Source organism: Salmo trutta, chromosome 35 (genome assembly GCF_901001165.1).
Source record: "Salmo trutta chromosome 35, fSalTru1.1, whole genome shotgun sequence".
In the NCBI taxonomy this organism is placed as follows: Eukaryota; Metazoa; Chordata; class Actinopteri; order Salmoniformes; family Salmonidae; genus Salmo; species Salmo trutta.
The window spans coordinates 32,483,725-32,499,490 of NC_042991.1; the positions used below are offsets into that span (position 1 = coordinate 32,483,725).

Here is a 15,766-nt window from a genome sequence, read left to right on the forward strand (position 1 = left end):
ATAACACACTGGTCCAATCCCTGGACCTGGATGGGCTACGAGGTGTGCAGGATTTCCATTCTAACACTGATATAACTGATTCAAAATTCTCATCAAGCCCTTGATTAGTTAAATCAAGTACTCCTTGTTTCAGTCATCATAGGCTATGCCATGACATGACATGACACTAGGTTCTAACTACAATCAAATATATTTTACTTGTACAGTATGTTATACTCCCATTCCAGTTCCAAGACCCTCGCCATCTACTGTATTAAACAACATTGAATTTGGACTTCCACTCCCCCTCACTGCTGACTTTAATCATCTGTCTGAAGAGGGGTGACATGAAGCAGCTGTCTTGTTGACAGGGGGAAAGTAGCGTGGCTGTTTGAAGGCAGGCCAGGGCAAAGTGTTCAACGTGCAACAGTGACAGCTGAAAGGAGACGAGGACGTACTCTGACCCCCCTCTGGCATGAGTGTGTGTGTGTGTGTGTGTGTGTGTGTGTGTGTGTGTGTGTGTGTGTGTGTGTGTGTGTGTGTGTGTGTGTGTGTGTGTGTGTGTGTGTGTGTTGTGTGTGTGTATGTTTGTGTCTGCCAATAGGTGCGTCTCTGACAGAGTGTGTGTTTGTGTGTGAACCTTTACTTATGCAGACTGAGAACACCAGTCGTACTTAGTTGCAGACATGAGGACAGCATAATGACCTTGGATTCCAGACAGCCGATCAATACTGGCCAAAATGTGTCTGTTCACTCTTGATCATGTTTTATAAACGTCTTGAGGACACAACCTAGCTATGGAATTATGAAGTCAATACTGCTCTCCGATTCGGGCTCTAAAGCCTTTGAGATATCAGGAGTTTGCTTTTTGATGTGTGACGTATGGACCAACCTTTTGAAGTGTTTTCCAGCCTAGCTTATAGGGTATATACTAAAAAGTGATGGTCCATGAATATGCTCCTTTCATCGTGGCCGCTATCTAAAAAAGGCCTCAAGGGTGTATGCAAATCAATGGAACCTACTTGTTCATTTCAAGTGTCAAATCATCCTCAAGTAAGGTGAACACTGTCATGAAGATTTCTGAGAACCACTGGACTCCCCCACACTCTTCTTCACAACTCGTCTTTCTCTCTCCACAGGGCCGCCCAGAAGCTCAGCCTCTCGTCCAAGCGGAAGAAGCCCCAGCAGCCTCAGCTCCAGTCTCCGCCCGAACCTGCCGAGCCCCTGGTCTACACAGGTGGCTTCAGCGGCGCCCTGCAGCTGTCCCCGCCTGCCGTGCCGCCATGCCTCCTCCGGGCTGGTTCAAAGATCAAGGACACCCCAGGGATGGGAAAGGTAAGACAGTTTGGGATTGTGGACTTTCTTTCATTTTGACTTTGGTATCTTTTTTGCTTGGTGGTAAAATTGTTACCATGTGGAGTCAGTGGCATGGTATCATCAGGTAACGTAGAGTAACAGACAATACCGTCTGGTCATTGGTGTAACATACAGTTGAAGTTGGAAGTTTACATACACCTTAGCCAAATACATTTACACTCAGTCTTTCACAATTCCTGACATTTAATCCTAGTAAATATTCCCTGTTTTAGGTCAGTTAGGATCACCACTTTATTTTAAGAATGTGAAATGTTAGCTTAGTAGTAGAGAGAGTGATTTATTTCAGCTTTTATTTGTTTCATCATATTCCCAGTGGGTCAGATGTTTACATACACTCAATTAGTATTTGGTAGCATTGCCTTTAAGTTGTTTAACTTGGGTCAAACATTTCGGGTAGCCTTTCACAAGCTTCCCACAATAAGTTGGGTGAATTTTGGCCCATTCCCCCTGATAGAGCTGGTGTAACTGAGTCAGGTTTGCAGGCCTCCTTGGGCGCACACGCCTTTTCAGTTCTGCCCACAATTTTTCTATAAGATTGAGGTCAGGGCTTTGTGATGGCCATTCCAACACCTTGACTTTGTTGTCCTTAAGCCATTTTACCACATCTTTGGAAGTATGCTTGGCGTCATTGTCCATTTGGAAGACCCATTTGTGACCAAGCTTTAACTTCCTGACTGATGTCTTGAGATGTTGCTTCAATATATCCACATCATTTTCCTCCCTCATGATGTCATCTATTTTGTGAAGTGCACCAGTCCCTCCTGCAGCAAAGCACCCCCACAACATGATGCTGCCACCCCCATGCTTCACGGTTGGGATGGTGTTCTTCGGCTTGCAAGCCTCCAAACATAACAATGGTCATTATGGCCAAACAGTTATATTTTTGTTTCATCAGACCAGAGGACATTTCTCCAAAAAGTACGATCTTTGTCCCCATGTGCAGTTGCAAACCGTAGTCTTGCTTTTTTATGGCGGTTTTGGAGCAGTGGCTTCTTCCTTGCTGAGCGGCCTTTCAGGTTATGTCGATATAGGACTCCTTTTACTGTGGATATAGGTACTTTTGTACCTGATTCCTCCAGCATCTTCACAAGGTCCTTTGCTGTTGTTCTGGGATTGATTTGCACTTTTCACACCAAAGTACGTTCATCTCTAGGAGACAGAACACGTCTTCTTCCTGAGCGGTATCACAACTGCGTGGTCCCATGGTGTTTATACTTGCGTACTATTGTTTGTACAGATGAACGTGGTACCTTCAGGTGTTTGGAAATTGCTCCCAAGGATGAACCAGACTTGTGGAGGTCTACCATTTTTTTCTGAGGTCTTGGCTGATTTCTTTTGATTTTCCCATGATGTCAATCAGAGGCACTGAGTTTGAAGGTAGGCCTTGAAATCCATCCACAGGTACACTTCCAATTGATTCAAATTATGTCAATTAGTCTATCAGAAGCTTCTAAATCCATTACATTATTTTCTGGAAATTTCCAAGCTGTTTAAAGACACAGTCAACTTAGTGTATGTGAACTTCTGTCCCACTGGAATTGTGATACAGTGAATTATAAGTTAAATAATCTGTCTTGTGTCATGCACAAAGTAGATGTTCTAACCGACTTGCCAAAACTAAAACAAGAAATGTGTGGAGTGGTTGAAAAACGAGTTTTAATGACTCCAACGTAAGCGTATGTAAACTTCCGACTGCAACTGTAGTTTTGACTCCTAATGTTATAATTCGTAGTGAGTTTCCTTGTATTCTCAGTAGAGCCCTTTTGGGATGTCATGTTTAGGGTGGGCTTGGTTTATACAAAGGACACTTTGCTGAAGCCTGTTTTTTATGCTGGTGTTATGCTGGTCTAAAGTAAAAGGTCAGGATAACATCTCCGCTGTGGGCTTGTGTGCGAGACCTGTCTCGCCGATTCCCAGGCCGTTGGCATTTTATGAATCCCGGTCCATATGCCATGGAGCATTCCTCTCATTGAGTGAGTGACAGGCTGTAGGAGTGGGAAAAATTGTGCGTGTGAAATGGAGAGCGAGGAGAGTGGTCAACGACATTCAGAGGTGATAATCTGTGTGGAGAACATTCCGCTCAAAGAATGGGGGTCTGTTTGTGAGAAAAAAGTGTTTGAAAGTGTTTGTGTTTTGAGGTCATGGGTATCTGTGTGAATCAGTGCGATGAGAGGCCTAGGGCCAAGGAGGGAACATTGAACATTTTGTTTAGGAGAGATTCCTTTTGCAAATCAATTGCATTTTTGTGAAGCTATGTAAATCAACTCACCTTTCTGCTATTAACTAAAGGCTCATTGTCCTGATTGACTAAGACAATGGTGTGTTGATCTAATGCAAAACACACAATCACTCTCAGATACCCTCAAACACACGTACACTAGCAACCAATCTAACAGAATAATGTCTGTTAATCTATGAGTTTGCTGAAACAAAATTTTCTGATGGATTTACAACCAGTCTGGATGAGTAAGTGTGGGTTTCTTGGTCTGCTACCACCACTCTATCTGGTGGTAGCAGTATAAAGTCATGCTCATTGGAAGCCATGAATTTTCATCTACGTAGACAGCGCAAGCTGCTCTTTTTCCACTCCCCATCTGTTGGCATCTCACCTCCTCTCTCACCTCCTCTCTCACCTCCTCGACTAGTCGTTGATACGCTTTCACATTGTCAGATACAAGATGTAGAGCTGTGTTTTTCAATTTTTACAAGTTTCGAGTCGACATTTGTTTCAGCGTAGTTAGCCGCTCCGCTTCATGAATTCCAAGCAGAGACAGCTCATAGCAATTTATAACCTGAAGTTTGCCCATAAAGAACTGGTACTTCTGGGCTTCACTGTAAAAAATCTGTCCAGGGTTGTTTACGAGACTAGACATTACGTAATGTGTTTAGGGACCCTGGTCCCCCCCACCCCCATCCCCCATCTCCCTCCTCCCTCACACCTTGTGTAAGCAGGCATTGGGTTTAGTCTCGTTAATGCTCGGCTCTGACTTGGCTGCGGATCAAATGAGTAGCCGTCAGAGTTCATTGTCAAATCCAGCGCCAGGCCTGTGCTGCTCAGTGGAGATTACACAGCGTGAAGCGATTATCCTAAAGTGGATTAGACATGGGTCCTGATACAGCCCCTCCCTCCTCGTCTCACAGGCCAGCCAGTAGACTGACAGGTGGACTAAAGCATGAGAGGTATTGGCTGATGTCCTTATATCCCCTCACAACAGCTCCCCGCTATATGGACAGTACGGGCTTCTGGAATACCTTCATTCGGAACAAGGTGCACAGTTTATGCCCATTGGCTGCTTGGGTATGGGCATGTATCTTTGTTTTCATTGTGACTGCTGACATCATGGTGAAGTGCACCATGGTTGTCTGTCTGTGGGCCAATTTGGCACCTCCTCACTCACCATGGAGTCCGATGGGCTGCCTGAGTGGCCCTGCTCCTGGAGGCCAAGTGATTCCTCACTCCCTGGGAGCCCATGGATGTGGTGCCAAAAGCTGCTTGAAACTGGCATGGATGGCCACAGAATGACCCCCTCCTAATGCCAGCCCCCCGCCCCTTAGCTTCAGTCACGCTGGTTGGCCATTCGACTTATGTCTTGGAAGTATTGACATAACTGGAAATCTCTGATTGGATGTTTCTCTAAATCAGAGTTTTGGTCTAGAACCTAACCATTTTTTGTAGTCCCATCAATCCCCCACATGACTGGTTTGTGCTACTGTACAGGCACCAGATGATTGGCCATTTGACTTGTCTTCAACTCTTGAAAATAACTCTCAATCTCTGATTGTAATTTTAATATGAACGTTTCTCTCAATCATGGTGGTGTTTTGGCCCAAAACTTAAACGTTTTCCCTTTGTCTCATCATTCTCCCCACAAAGTAAGATGAGTTAATGTGACTGTACAGGCAGTTGCAGATGAGAAGGCTATAACAGCTTATTCCTTTACTATTCACTGTGGGGGATGAGGTGATGTCTCTTCGGTATCTCCTCATTACTGCTGTTCAGTAAGTCAGCAGGAGGGCTAACATGAAAAGAGCCAGAAACGCGATACCTCTGTGATCCTATCATCTCACATTCTGAGTTCTGTTAGGCGTCTCGTCTTCAAGACTGCTGCTGTCAGGAGTTCTGCGTAAACTTTTTGAAGTCACTAATCGTACATCTGGGGCACAAAGTTGCAAAATTGTTAATGAGCTCCGCATCAAGGAAGCAGAGGAAATAATTTAATGAGGCCCAATGAGCTCGGAAAGCGTTGTGGCGGGCTGTAACTCTTGAATACAGATTTATTTTTTGCTGCTTTGCAGTTCTTCGCCCGACGGCCAAAGATTGTGGTTCCTTCCTGGGGAAAGTGTTTCAGACTTCACACTGTGCCATTATTATTTGTTTACACAGTATTTTCTGTTACTGTTGTTACTACTGTTAGTTCTACTACTGTTACTACTGTTACTGTTACTACTGTTAATTAAACAAGTTTCTAAAGGCTGTTGACAGCCAATGGAAGCCTTAGGAAGTGCAACGTGACCCCACAGACACTGTAGTTTTGATAAGGATTCAAAAGAAAAACTACAATTCTCAGATTTCCCACTTCCTGGTTGGATTCTTTTCAGGTTTTTGCCTGCCATATGAGTTCTGTTATACTCACAGACATCATTCAAACAGTTTTAGAAACTTCAGAGTGTTTTCTATCCAAATCTACTAATAATATGCATATCCTACCTTCTGAGTCTGAGAAGCAGGCAGTTTAATTTGGGCACGTTTTTCATTCGAACGTGAAAATACTGCCCCCTATCCTTATTAATACTATTACTGTTACTACTGTTACTGTTACTACTGCTACTACTGTTACTGTTACTACTGCTATTACTGTTACTATTACTGTTACTACTGCTACTACTGTTACTACTATTACTGTTACTGTTACTGCTACTACTGTTACTGCTATTACTGTTACTACTGTTACTGTTACCACTGTTACTGCTACTGTTACTATTGTTAGTGCTACTGTTACTACTGTTACTACTTCTACTGTTACTACTGTTACCACTGGTACTACTGTTACAGTTACTACTATTACTGCTACTGTTACTACTGCTACTGCTACTGTTACTACTATTACTGCTACTGTTACTACTGGTACTACTGTTACAGTTACTACTATTACTGCTATTGTTACTACTATTACTGCTGTTACTACTACTGTTACCGTTACTACTGCTACTACTGTTACTGTTACTACTGTTACTGCTACTGTTACTACTGTTACTGTTACTACTATTACTGCTACTGTTACTACTGGTACTACTGTTACTGCTACTACTTTTACTGCTACTGCTGTTACTGCTACTGTTACTACTATTACTGCTACTGTTAATACTGTTACTACTGTTACTACTGTTACTGTTACTACTGTTACTGCTACTACTGTTACTACTACTGTTACTGCTACTACTGTTACTGTTACTACTGTTACTGTTACTACTGTTACTGCTGTTACTGCTACTGTTACTACTGTTACTGCTGTTACTGCTACTGTTACTACTATTACTGCTGTTACTACTGTTACTGTTACTACTGCTACTACTGTTACTGTTACTGTTACTACTGCTACTATTGTTACTGTTACTACTGTTACTGTTACTACTGTTACTGTTACTACTGTTACTGCTACTGTTACTACTGTTACTGTCACTACTATTACTGCTACTGTTACTACTGTTACTGTTACTACTGTTACTGTTACTGCTACTACGGTTAATACTGTTACTACTGTTACTACTGTTACTGCTACTGTTACTGCTACTGTTACTACTGTTACTGCTACTGGTACTGCTGTTACTGCTACTGTTACTGCTACTGTTACTACTATTACTGCTGTTACTACTACTGTTACTGTTACTGCTGCTGTTACTGCTACTGCTACTGCAACTGCAACTGTTACTACTGTTACTGTTACTACTGTTACTGTTACTACTGTTACTGCTACTGTTACTACTGTTATTGCTACTGTTACTACTGTTGCTGCTACTGTTACTACTACTGCTACTGTTACTACTGCTACTAAGGTTACTACTGCTACTATTGTTACTGGTACTACTGTTACTGTTACTACTATTACTGTTACTACTGTTAATACTGTTAATACTGTTATTGTTACTACTGTTACTGTTACTACTGTTACTGTTACTACTGTTAATACTGTTACTGCTACTGTTACTAATGTTACTGCTACTGTTACTACTGGTACTAATGTTAATACTGTTAATACTGTTACTGCTGTTACTACTGTTACTGCTACTGGTACTACTGGTACTGCTACTGTTACTACTGTTACTGCTACTGTTACTGTTACTGCTACTGTTACTACTATTACTGTTACTACTGTTACTGATACTGTTACTAATGTTACTGTTACTGTTACTACTGTTACTGTTACTGCTACTACGGTTACTATTGTTACTAAAGTTACTGCTGTTACTGCTCCTACTGTTACTGCTACTACTGTTACTACTGTTAATGTTACTGTTACTACTGTTGCTGCATAAATAGGATTGGCTGTGTTTACACTGGCAGCCCAATTACGATAATTTTCCACTCATTGGTCTTTTCACCAATCAGATCAGCCAATAATTTAGCAAAATATCAGAATTAGGCAGCCTGTGTAAACGCAGCCTTTGAGAAGTGAGATCTGTCAGGACCGGAAGGAGGGATGGGGTGAAGTGTTGTAGGAGGGTTAGAGCTAAGAGATGAGAGGGCAGATAGAGGAAGAAAGAAGGGTCAAGGGGAGGAAGGGAGGAAGGGGAACAGTCTGTAGATGGAGGCATACATGGTTTGGCACAGTGGATTCCAATTCAATATTGTGTTTCATCTTATCAATAAACAAAGTCTACATTTTGAAAGGAAGGCACCCACACATCACTGGGGAAGCTTTGAAACCAGTCTTAAATGTCCGAGCTGACCTGTTGTCTGACATACAGTATGTAATGGTCCCCCATTGGGACGCAAATGATGGAATGAAGAAAATATGTTGTCGGAATGCTGAATATGTCTAGTTGATAGCTAAACATTGTCTTGCGGAGCGCAAACTAGACTCATTGCAATGCACGCTCACGGAAATCCTCAGCACAATACTCCTTTGACGAGCTGCCTAACCCCGACCCTAACGCTCGTGGGAAATAGAAAGTCAAACTTCTCGCTCGATACTACGTTACGTGTGAGGGAAGACTATTGTAATTCAGTGTTAGACACAGAGACCCTCATTGTCAGGGGATTGAATTCTTAATCTATCTGTTTGCCGCGGTTGTAAATGCTCAAGCTGTTTGTAGTTACACTGCAGGAAGCGGGCCCTGGTGGTTAGGCTATAAAAATGAATCTGTTTACAGTGAGTGAATGATAGCAATCGGACCATGCTGGAGAGGCATGTTCCTTCAAGCTCTAGCAGGTTGTGGTGCTGGTTCTCTTGTCTTTAATTGCTTGTACGGCATTGTTCGGTGAACCTCATAAATGTTTGGGGACTATAGTAGACCATAATGACAATGTGGAGACATGGCATGCTCTTTCTACTTTTTTGTAATTTAGCAGACACTCTTATCCAGAGCGACTTACAGTCGCGAGTTAAAACATTTTCATACTAGTCCCCCATGGGAATCAAACCCACAAACCTGGTGTTGCAAGCACCACATGCTACCAACTGAGCCACATGTGGACACACATTTTTCTCTCACTTTATCTCTCTTTATCTCTCTCTCTCTCTTAATCGCTCGCTCTCTATCTCTCTCTCTCTTCATCTCTCTCTCTTTGTCTCTCTTTCTCTTCATCTCTCACTTTATCTCTCTCTCTTTATCCCTCTCTCTTTATCTCTCTGTTTTTATCTCTCTCTCTTCCTCTCTCTCTTTATCTCTCTCTTCATCTCTCTCTCTAGCTCTCTCTTTATCGCTCTCTTTCTCCTTATCTCTCTCTATTTCTCTCTCTCTCTTCTCTCTTTATCTCTCTCTTCATCTCTCTCTCTATCTCTCTCTCTCTTTATCGCTCTCTCTCTTTATCTCTCTCTCTCTTTAGCTCTGTCTCTCACTATCTCTCTCTCTCTTTATCGCTCACTCTCTCTCTTTATCTCTCTCTCTTCATCTCTCTCTCTTAATCGGTCTCTCTCTCTCTCTTTATCTCTCTCTCTCTCTCTCTCTCTCTCTCTCTCTCTCTCTCTCCTTGCCCCCTCCACCGGGGTGCCAAACCTTTCAGCACTATTTGAAATGAGAGGGGAAAAACCACTGGTGTGTGTCCATGCTGGCTTCCGTTCAAATCAAATTAAAACTCCTCAACCTTTCCCTCTGTCTGCCGGCTGTCTGGAGCATACAGAGCAGGGGTTTCTGGGTCAAATGGGGCTGGCGGGGGCATGGGCGAGAGAGAGAGAGAGAGAGAGAGAGAGAGAGAGAGACAGAGAGAGACAGAGAGAGACAGAGAGAGACAGAGAGATCATACCCCCCCCCCCAAAATGCTAACCTCCCCTGCTATTGTAATGGTTAGCAAGTCTTGGGGTATGATATTTGTCGTCTGTAACTTTCTCAGTCATCATAATTCACAATTCATTCAGGATTATCCGTAATCATGGTAGCATCCACATTAATGTAGAAGTGTTTAGAAACATATTATATTCTTATTTACAATAAAAGTGACTCCAAAATGACACAATACATGATTTACCATTAATTTCTATTGGACACAAAATAATCTGAAACACAACCAGAACGAACAGCAAATACACCCAACAATGATGTAATCAGTGCATGCTATGATATGAATATGGGGCCAAATACTTAACTTTTGACTACTTTAATACACATATAAGTGAATTTGTCCCAATGCTTTTGGTCCCCTAAAATCCAAAGTTCTGGAGTACAGAGTCAAAACAACTAAAAACATGTCACTGTCCCAATACTTTTGGAGCTTACTGTATATGGCTGATCTACCTGGAAGAGTAGCACTGTCGGTGGTAATGGGTCCACTTCATCTACAAAGGGAGAATGGAAGACTGGCTACTTGAGTCAGCCAATCAGAATAAACCTTCACCCACACATGCAGAGTTAAAACTCATGTAAGAGGCTTAATGCCACCATGAAATGAACTGATTTGAATGTATTAATCTCAATTAGTGGTTTTCAATTAATTGGGGTTTGTTAAAATTATGACACATAATTGAGGTACGGATATGCATATTTCATGAGGGGGGAGCATTGTGTTGCTCGCTGAGTGACACGTTAATTGATCGATGTGATTTATCGATTAGGATGATGGAAAATGCAAAACCGATAGAGGAACGTTAATCCAGAAACTGTAAATGTGTGCTTATTGTTGAATGCAATCCAAATGAAGAAATTGAATCAGGATAGACACAGCACTTCTGTACTGGGAGCGATTTGGAACATGCTATATTTTATGAACAAGATGAATTTCGTGATACAGCTGTTGGGGGTGGCACATTTCCAGGTCACTAGACTGAGTCGCTAATGATAACGGTGGTAGAATGTCAACAAACTCGAAGCACGTGGAGTGCAGCCAAAATCAGCAACAGCTTAACTGCTGCCGACGGCATATATCATTTTTTATCACTTAATTTACTTAGATTTGTTGCCACAGGTTCTGTTGGGTATTGAATATCATCAGACATTATGGTAAATTAAATGATAGTGTATGCTCATTTGTTTTCATTTTGTTATCCTTTGAACTGTTAGTTTTACTGCGATTTGGTACTGCAGGTATATTATAGCCTACAGATCAGGACTAAACTGTTCTGTCAAGAACTACACGTCATGAACTGTAAAAGAAAATCATTTAAAATCCATCGGTTGAGTTTTTCTTTTGAATTGACCAGATTGATAAAAGGCTTGTGGTCTTCTTTGGTCCATCCATTCCTAGTGGTGGAGTGAGTTAGAGGTTAAGATTCGCTTGACTTGGTCAGGGTCACATCGTTTTCAAAACTGCTGCCGCCCCAAGATTGTTATTGGTTTTGAACTTAACCTCCCCTTCAGAATAAACTGCAGATTCAGCTGCTATTTGATGGGCACATTAAAAACCCTTTGGAGAATGGGAGCTGTCAGAGCTGACCCTACACTACGATACACTAGCCTGGTCAGTGTTTAGCCAGCTGCTGTGGGCTTTGACACCATAGATGGAAGACTGAGCCAAGTACTTGCTGGACTCATAGAAAACAAACCAGCTTCATTCCTCATGAAGTGTTGTTGTTTTGGTTTGATACTACAGTACCCAAGTCAATGACACGCTAAGGTCAGGGACAGCCTCTTCAGTCTGGAGAATCCCCACATGTCACTGGTGGGATATTCCTGGGCCAGAGGATGAGGCAGGAGGGAGAAGGAGTGGGGAGTACAGGAATCGGAATATCCCCATGCTGCCAAGTCTCACATCCAAGTCTTAACAAACGTGAAGGGTAATCCTTGGCAAGGCAACTGAAGGGTGTTAGCGTAGCATACATGCTCGGTGATGTTGATGCTCGGTGATGTTGTCTCCATTCATGCTACACCATGACAGGTTAAGCTATCTAAGTACACAAGGTAGTGTCACAAAGCTAATTGTAATTGAGATACGCTAATTAGCATTAGCAGTTAGCTTTAGTGCCTCAGTTTAGCGTTAGCAGGACCAGGTGAATTATCATTAGCATAAAGCAGTAAGCAGGTGTCTTGCGTTGTGTATATAGTTTTCCACTTAACCTAGTCATTTCTCTTGAGATAGAAAACACCTGTATTGGCAAGGCTGATTTGACCTTTCTGCAATGTGAGCTAAAAAGTCACTAGGAAAGAATGAACTTTAATGTCCCTGAGTGGAACATTGTCTTAGACACACTGCTGTATACAAAATAAACACTGTTCATTACACACTCAACATTGTACATTGACATTTTTTGGGGGGTCGGGGGGGGTTTGGACGTTCTTTTCTCTCTGCAGGTCAAAGTGATGGTGCGCATCTGCTCTGCCCAGGGCTCCAGCAACACCTCGGAGTCCAGGTCATTTCTAAAGGTGGACGCCCGCAAGAAGCAGCTCACCCTCTGCGAAACGTCCGCTAACAGCCACTCCAGTGCTGCCCAGAGGCGTGCCGCCGCAGCCGCCCCCAAGATGTTCGCTTTCGATGCTGTTTTCTCCCAGGATGCATCACAAGTAAGCCACAGACACTCTCCTCAACCTCGCAACTGTTCTCGCAACTGTTCTTTATACATAATCCTGGAGACCTACAGGTTGTGCAGGCTTTTGTTCTTGCCTAGCACTAACACAATTTCAACTAATTCAACTAACTGATTAAACTAATGATGGGCCTGTTGATTAGTTGATTAGAACAGTGGTGTTGTATGATGTTCTTGATATGATGAGGTGTCCGAGGGGGAGGAGAGGGACCACAGCTCCTATTTTTGGACATGGGGGTTGTGATCAGGCTAAGCAGTTGGTCCTTTTAAAGTCAAAGTGCTTTGAATTCCAGTCAGGGCTTAGCCGAGCTTTCCAGAAATGCATATCTAATTGCACAGTGCGTGGTGGTTGGTGGTGATGGTGATGGTGATGGTGGTGGGTGGTGATGGTGGTGGTGGTGGTAGTGGTGGTGATGGTGGGAATGGTGGTGGTGGTGGTAGTGGTGGTGATGGTGGTGGTGGTGAAGGTGGTGGTGGTGGTAGTGATGGTGAAGGTGGTGGTGGTGATGGTGATGATGGTGGTGGTGAAGGTGGTGGTAGTGATGGTGAAGGTGGTGATGGTGATGATGGTGGTGGTGATGGTGGTGGTGGTGGTGGTGATGGTGGGAATGGTGGTGGTGGTGGTAGTGGTGGTGGTGGTGGTGATGGTGGTGGTGGTGATGGTGGTGATGGTGGTGGTGGTGGTAGTGATGGTGATGATGGTGGTGGTGGTGAAGGTGGTGGTGGTGGTGGTGATGGTTGTGTGAGGATATAGCCCTGAACTAGAAACCAGCCCCAGAGTGCAGAGGAGAAAGAAACAACAAACCTTTCTCCAGCACCAGTTTTAGCTGCAACACACGCTGTGCTACAGGTTAGAGGGTATCCTGTCAGACAACGTCAGCCTGATGATTGGTGACCCTACCCTACTGCTCAAAAGGAGAGGCGGCTTTGAAGAAGAAGACTTCAGAGCTACTGCCGAGCTCCTATTACAACAGTGTCAGTCAACCTGCACACACACACATACACACACACACACACACACACACACACACACACACACACACACACACACACACACACACACACACACACACACACACACCAACAGACACACTACTGTATCTCCTCACTCTCTCTCTCACTCTGTCTCTCTCTCTCTCTCTCTCTCACACACACACACATACACACACACACACACACACACACACACACACACACACACACACACACACACACACACACACACACACACACACACACACACGAGGCATAGTGCCAGAGTTTGAACACTTCATCATGGAGGCTTTGTGGCTCTGCCTGTCTGCTATGAGATTGATCAGATTGAGAGCTGTAGCTCAGCTGAAGCTGAAGCTGTTATCTGACTGATCAGAGAGAGAGCTGAGACTGCTATGGGACTGATCAGAGAGAGATACAGGCAGAGTCATGAGATTGCCAAGCGAGGCAGCATTACCTAGGCCAGCAGTTCCCAACCCAATAAAATATCGTGGTGGTCAAATTTGGTCAATTGTAGTAGTGAAAGTAACGAAATAAATGGCTCTGTTATTATTTACAATTTCATTGTGAAAATGAATTAGAAAATCTTTGTAGTACCATTAATACTCCAGACTGTTATTCATTTTGGAAGAAAACGAAATAAATGAATAAAAATCAGCAGACCACAGGTTGAAAACCACTGACCTAGGCCCTAGGCCTGCAATGTGCTGCCCTATATGTAGTTCTGCTACTGTGAATAAAGTGGATGGGTCCTTCATATTAAAACGCCCAAGAGAGATTTGCAACGTGATGCAACGTGTAGAAATACACTGCATCCTATGAACTTTCGCCCTAGTGCTTTCGGTCTTAGAAGTGTTTGCGTTTGATATGCGTTCAAAGGGTTGTAGATGGCCCCTCCTTGTATGTTTGCTTTTTTTTGCTTGGTTGTGTTTGCCTCTTTGCTATTGGGATGTCCTGTGATATCAAATGATCTGAACCCACAAACAATGCTCTGCACGCAGAGACTCAGTCACACTGAGGTGTGATATGCTGTGTTGTCGTTGGCTGAAATGATCTGTGCTTTCTACTGATAGGCTGAGGTGTGCTCGGGGACGGTGGCGGAGGTCATCCAATCGGTGGTGAACGGTGCAGACGGCTGCATCTTCTGCTTAGGCCATGCCAACCTCGGTATGACCACGCTCTCCACACACACACACACACACACACACACATCTATGCCCTTGAAATAACGAACGACGGCCCATTAATGTGTCAAACAGTTTAATTTCCTGTTTTCACACCTCAAGAAACAAACTAGATGACTGACTGAACAGAGGTCCCTGTTTTAATTGACTCAACCATAGTGGGTCCCTACCCCCTTTCCCATTAGGAAACCACTTCACGGAATTCATTTCCTGGCGGGAGTCCCAATGATTGTTTACAATAGAACAGAGAGATGGAGAATCCCCTTTTGTTTTGTCTGCCTTATTTTAAAGCCCTCTTTGAGTTTGTGTGGAGAGCTTTGAAGGACAGGCAGAGAGACGGAAGGCAGCGGCCACTTCAGCATAATGTTGTAGGATGGGTGTGTGTGTGTGTGTGTGTGTGCTCGCACGCATGTTTTTTTGAGAGTGGGAAAGAGAGAGAGAGAAAAAAGAGCTTTATGAAGAATGTAAAGTGCCCTTGTTTTCTGGTTGTTAGACCAGTCTTTCCTTTGTCTCGTCCTTTGTTTCTCCTCCAGCTGTGTAGGCCTGCCAGACCCACTGATGAGGACTTCAGATCTCCGTGTTGTTTGTTAACTTCTACTTCTGCTGTTACTTATTTTACTGCTACAAATATTTATATTTGATCCACATCCATAGACTTCACTTAACCCTATTAGTCATGAGATTCCAGTATTTCATTTATCAGTCGTTCGTTTATTTCCCCTATATTTAGCCTCACAATGAAGTGTTTTACTATTTTATTTTCAGGACAACCAGGGCTGTAAGTAGAACACAAAATAATTTGACATAAACAGTTGCATTCATGAGTTTTATTGATATGAATAAAAATATAAGGTACGCCAAACCAAAAACCAGGTAAAAATGTATTTATATGAATGCAGTAATTACAGAAATTGTTTGCTCTCTTGGAAATGAGTATCCAACTAGTCAGTGACAACTGTGTGGAATTTGGATTTTGTGAGCAACTATGTGGGCTTGTTACAGTATTATAGACACTATGTCCTGGGATTTACTATGGTCTATGTAGAAGAAACCCTTACA

At 43.1% G+C, this 15,766-nt stretch overlaps 1 protein-coding gene across 6 annotated transcripts in view; it reads left to right on the plus strand.

The window, feature by feature from the left end:
• kif26aa (kinesin family member 26Aa) overlaps window positions 1-15,766 on the plus strand; it is a 163,929-nt gene that overhangs the window by 117,223 nt on the left and 30,940 nt on the right. For all 6 annotated transcript variants that reach the window (XM_029734282.1, XM_029734279.1, XM_029734280.1 and 3 more), the window contains 3 exons: window positions 1,119-1,314; window positions 12,298-12,507; window positions 14,597-14,690. In XM_029734282.1, coding sequence (XP_029590142.1) covers window positions 1,119-1,314; window positions 12,298-12,507; window positions 14,597-14,690 — 500 coding nt within the window. The remainder of the gene's footprint in view (window positions 1-1,118; window positions 1,315-12,297; window positions 12,508-14,596; window positions 14,691-15,766) is intronic.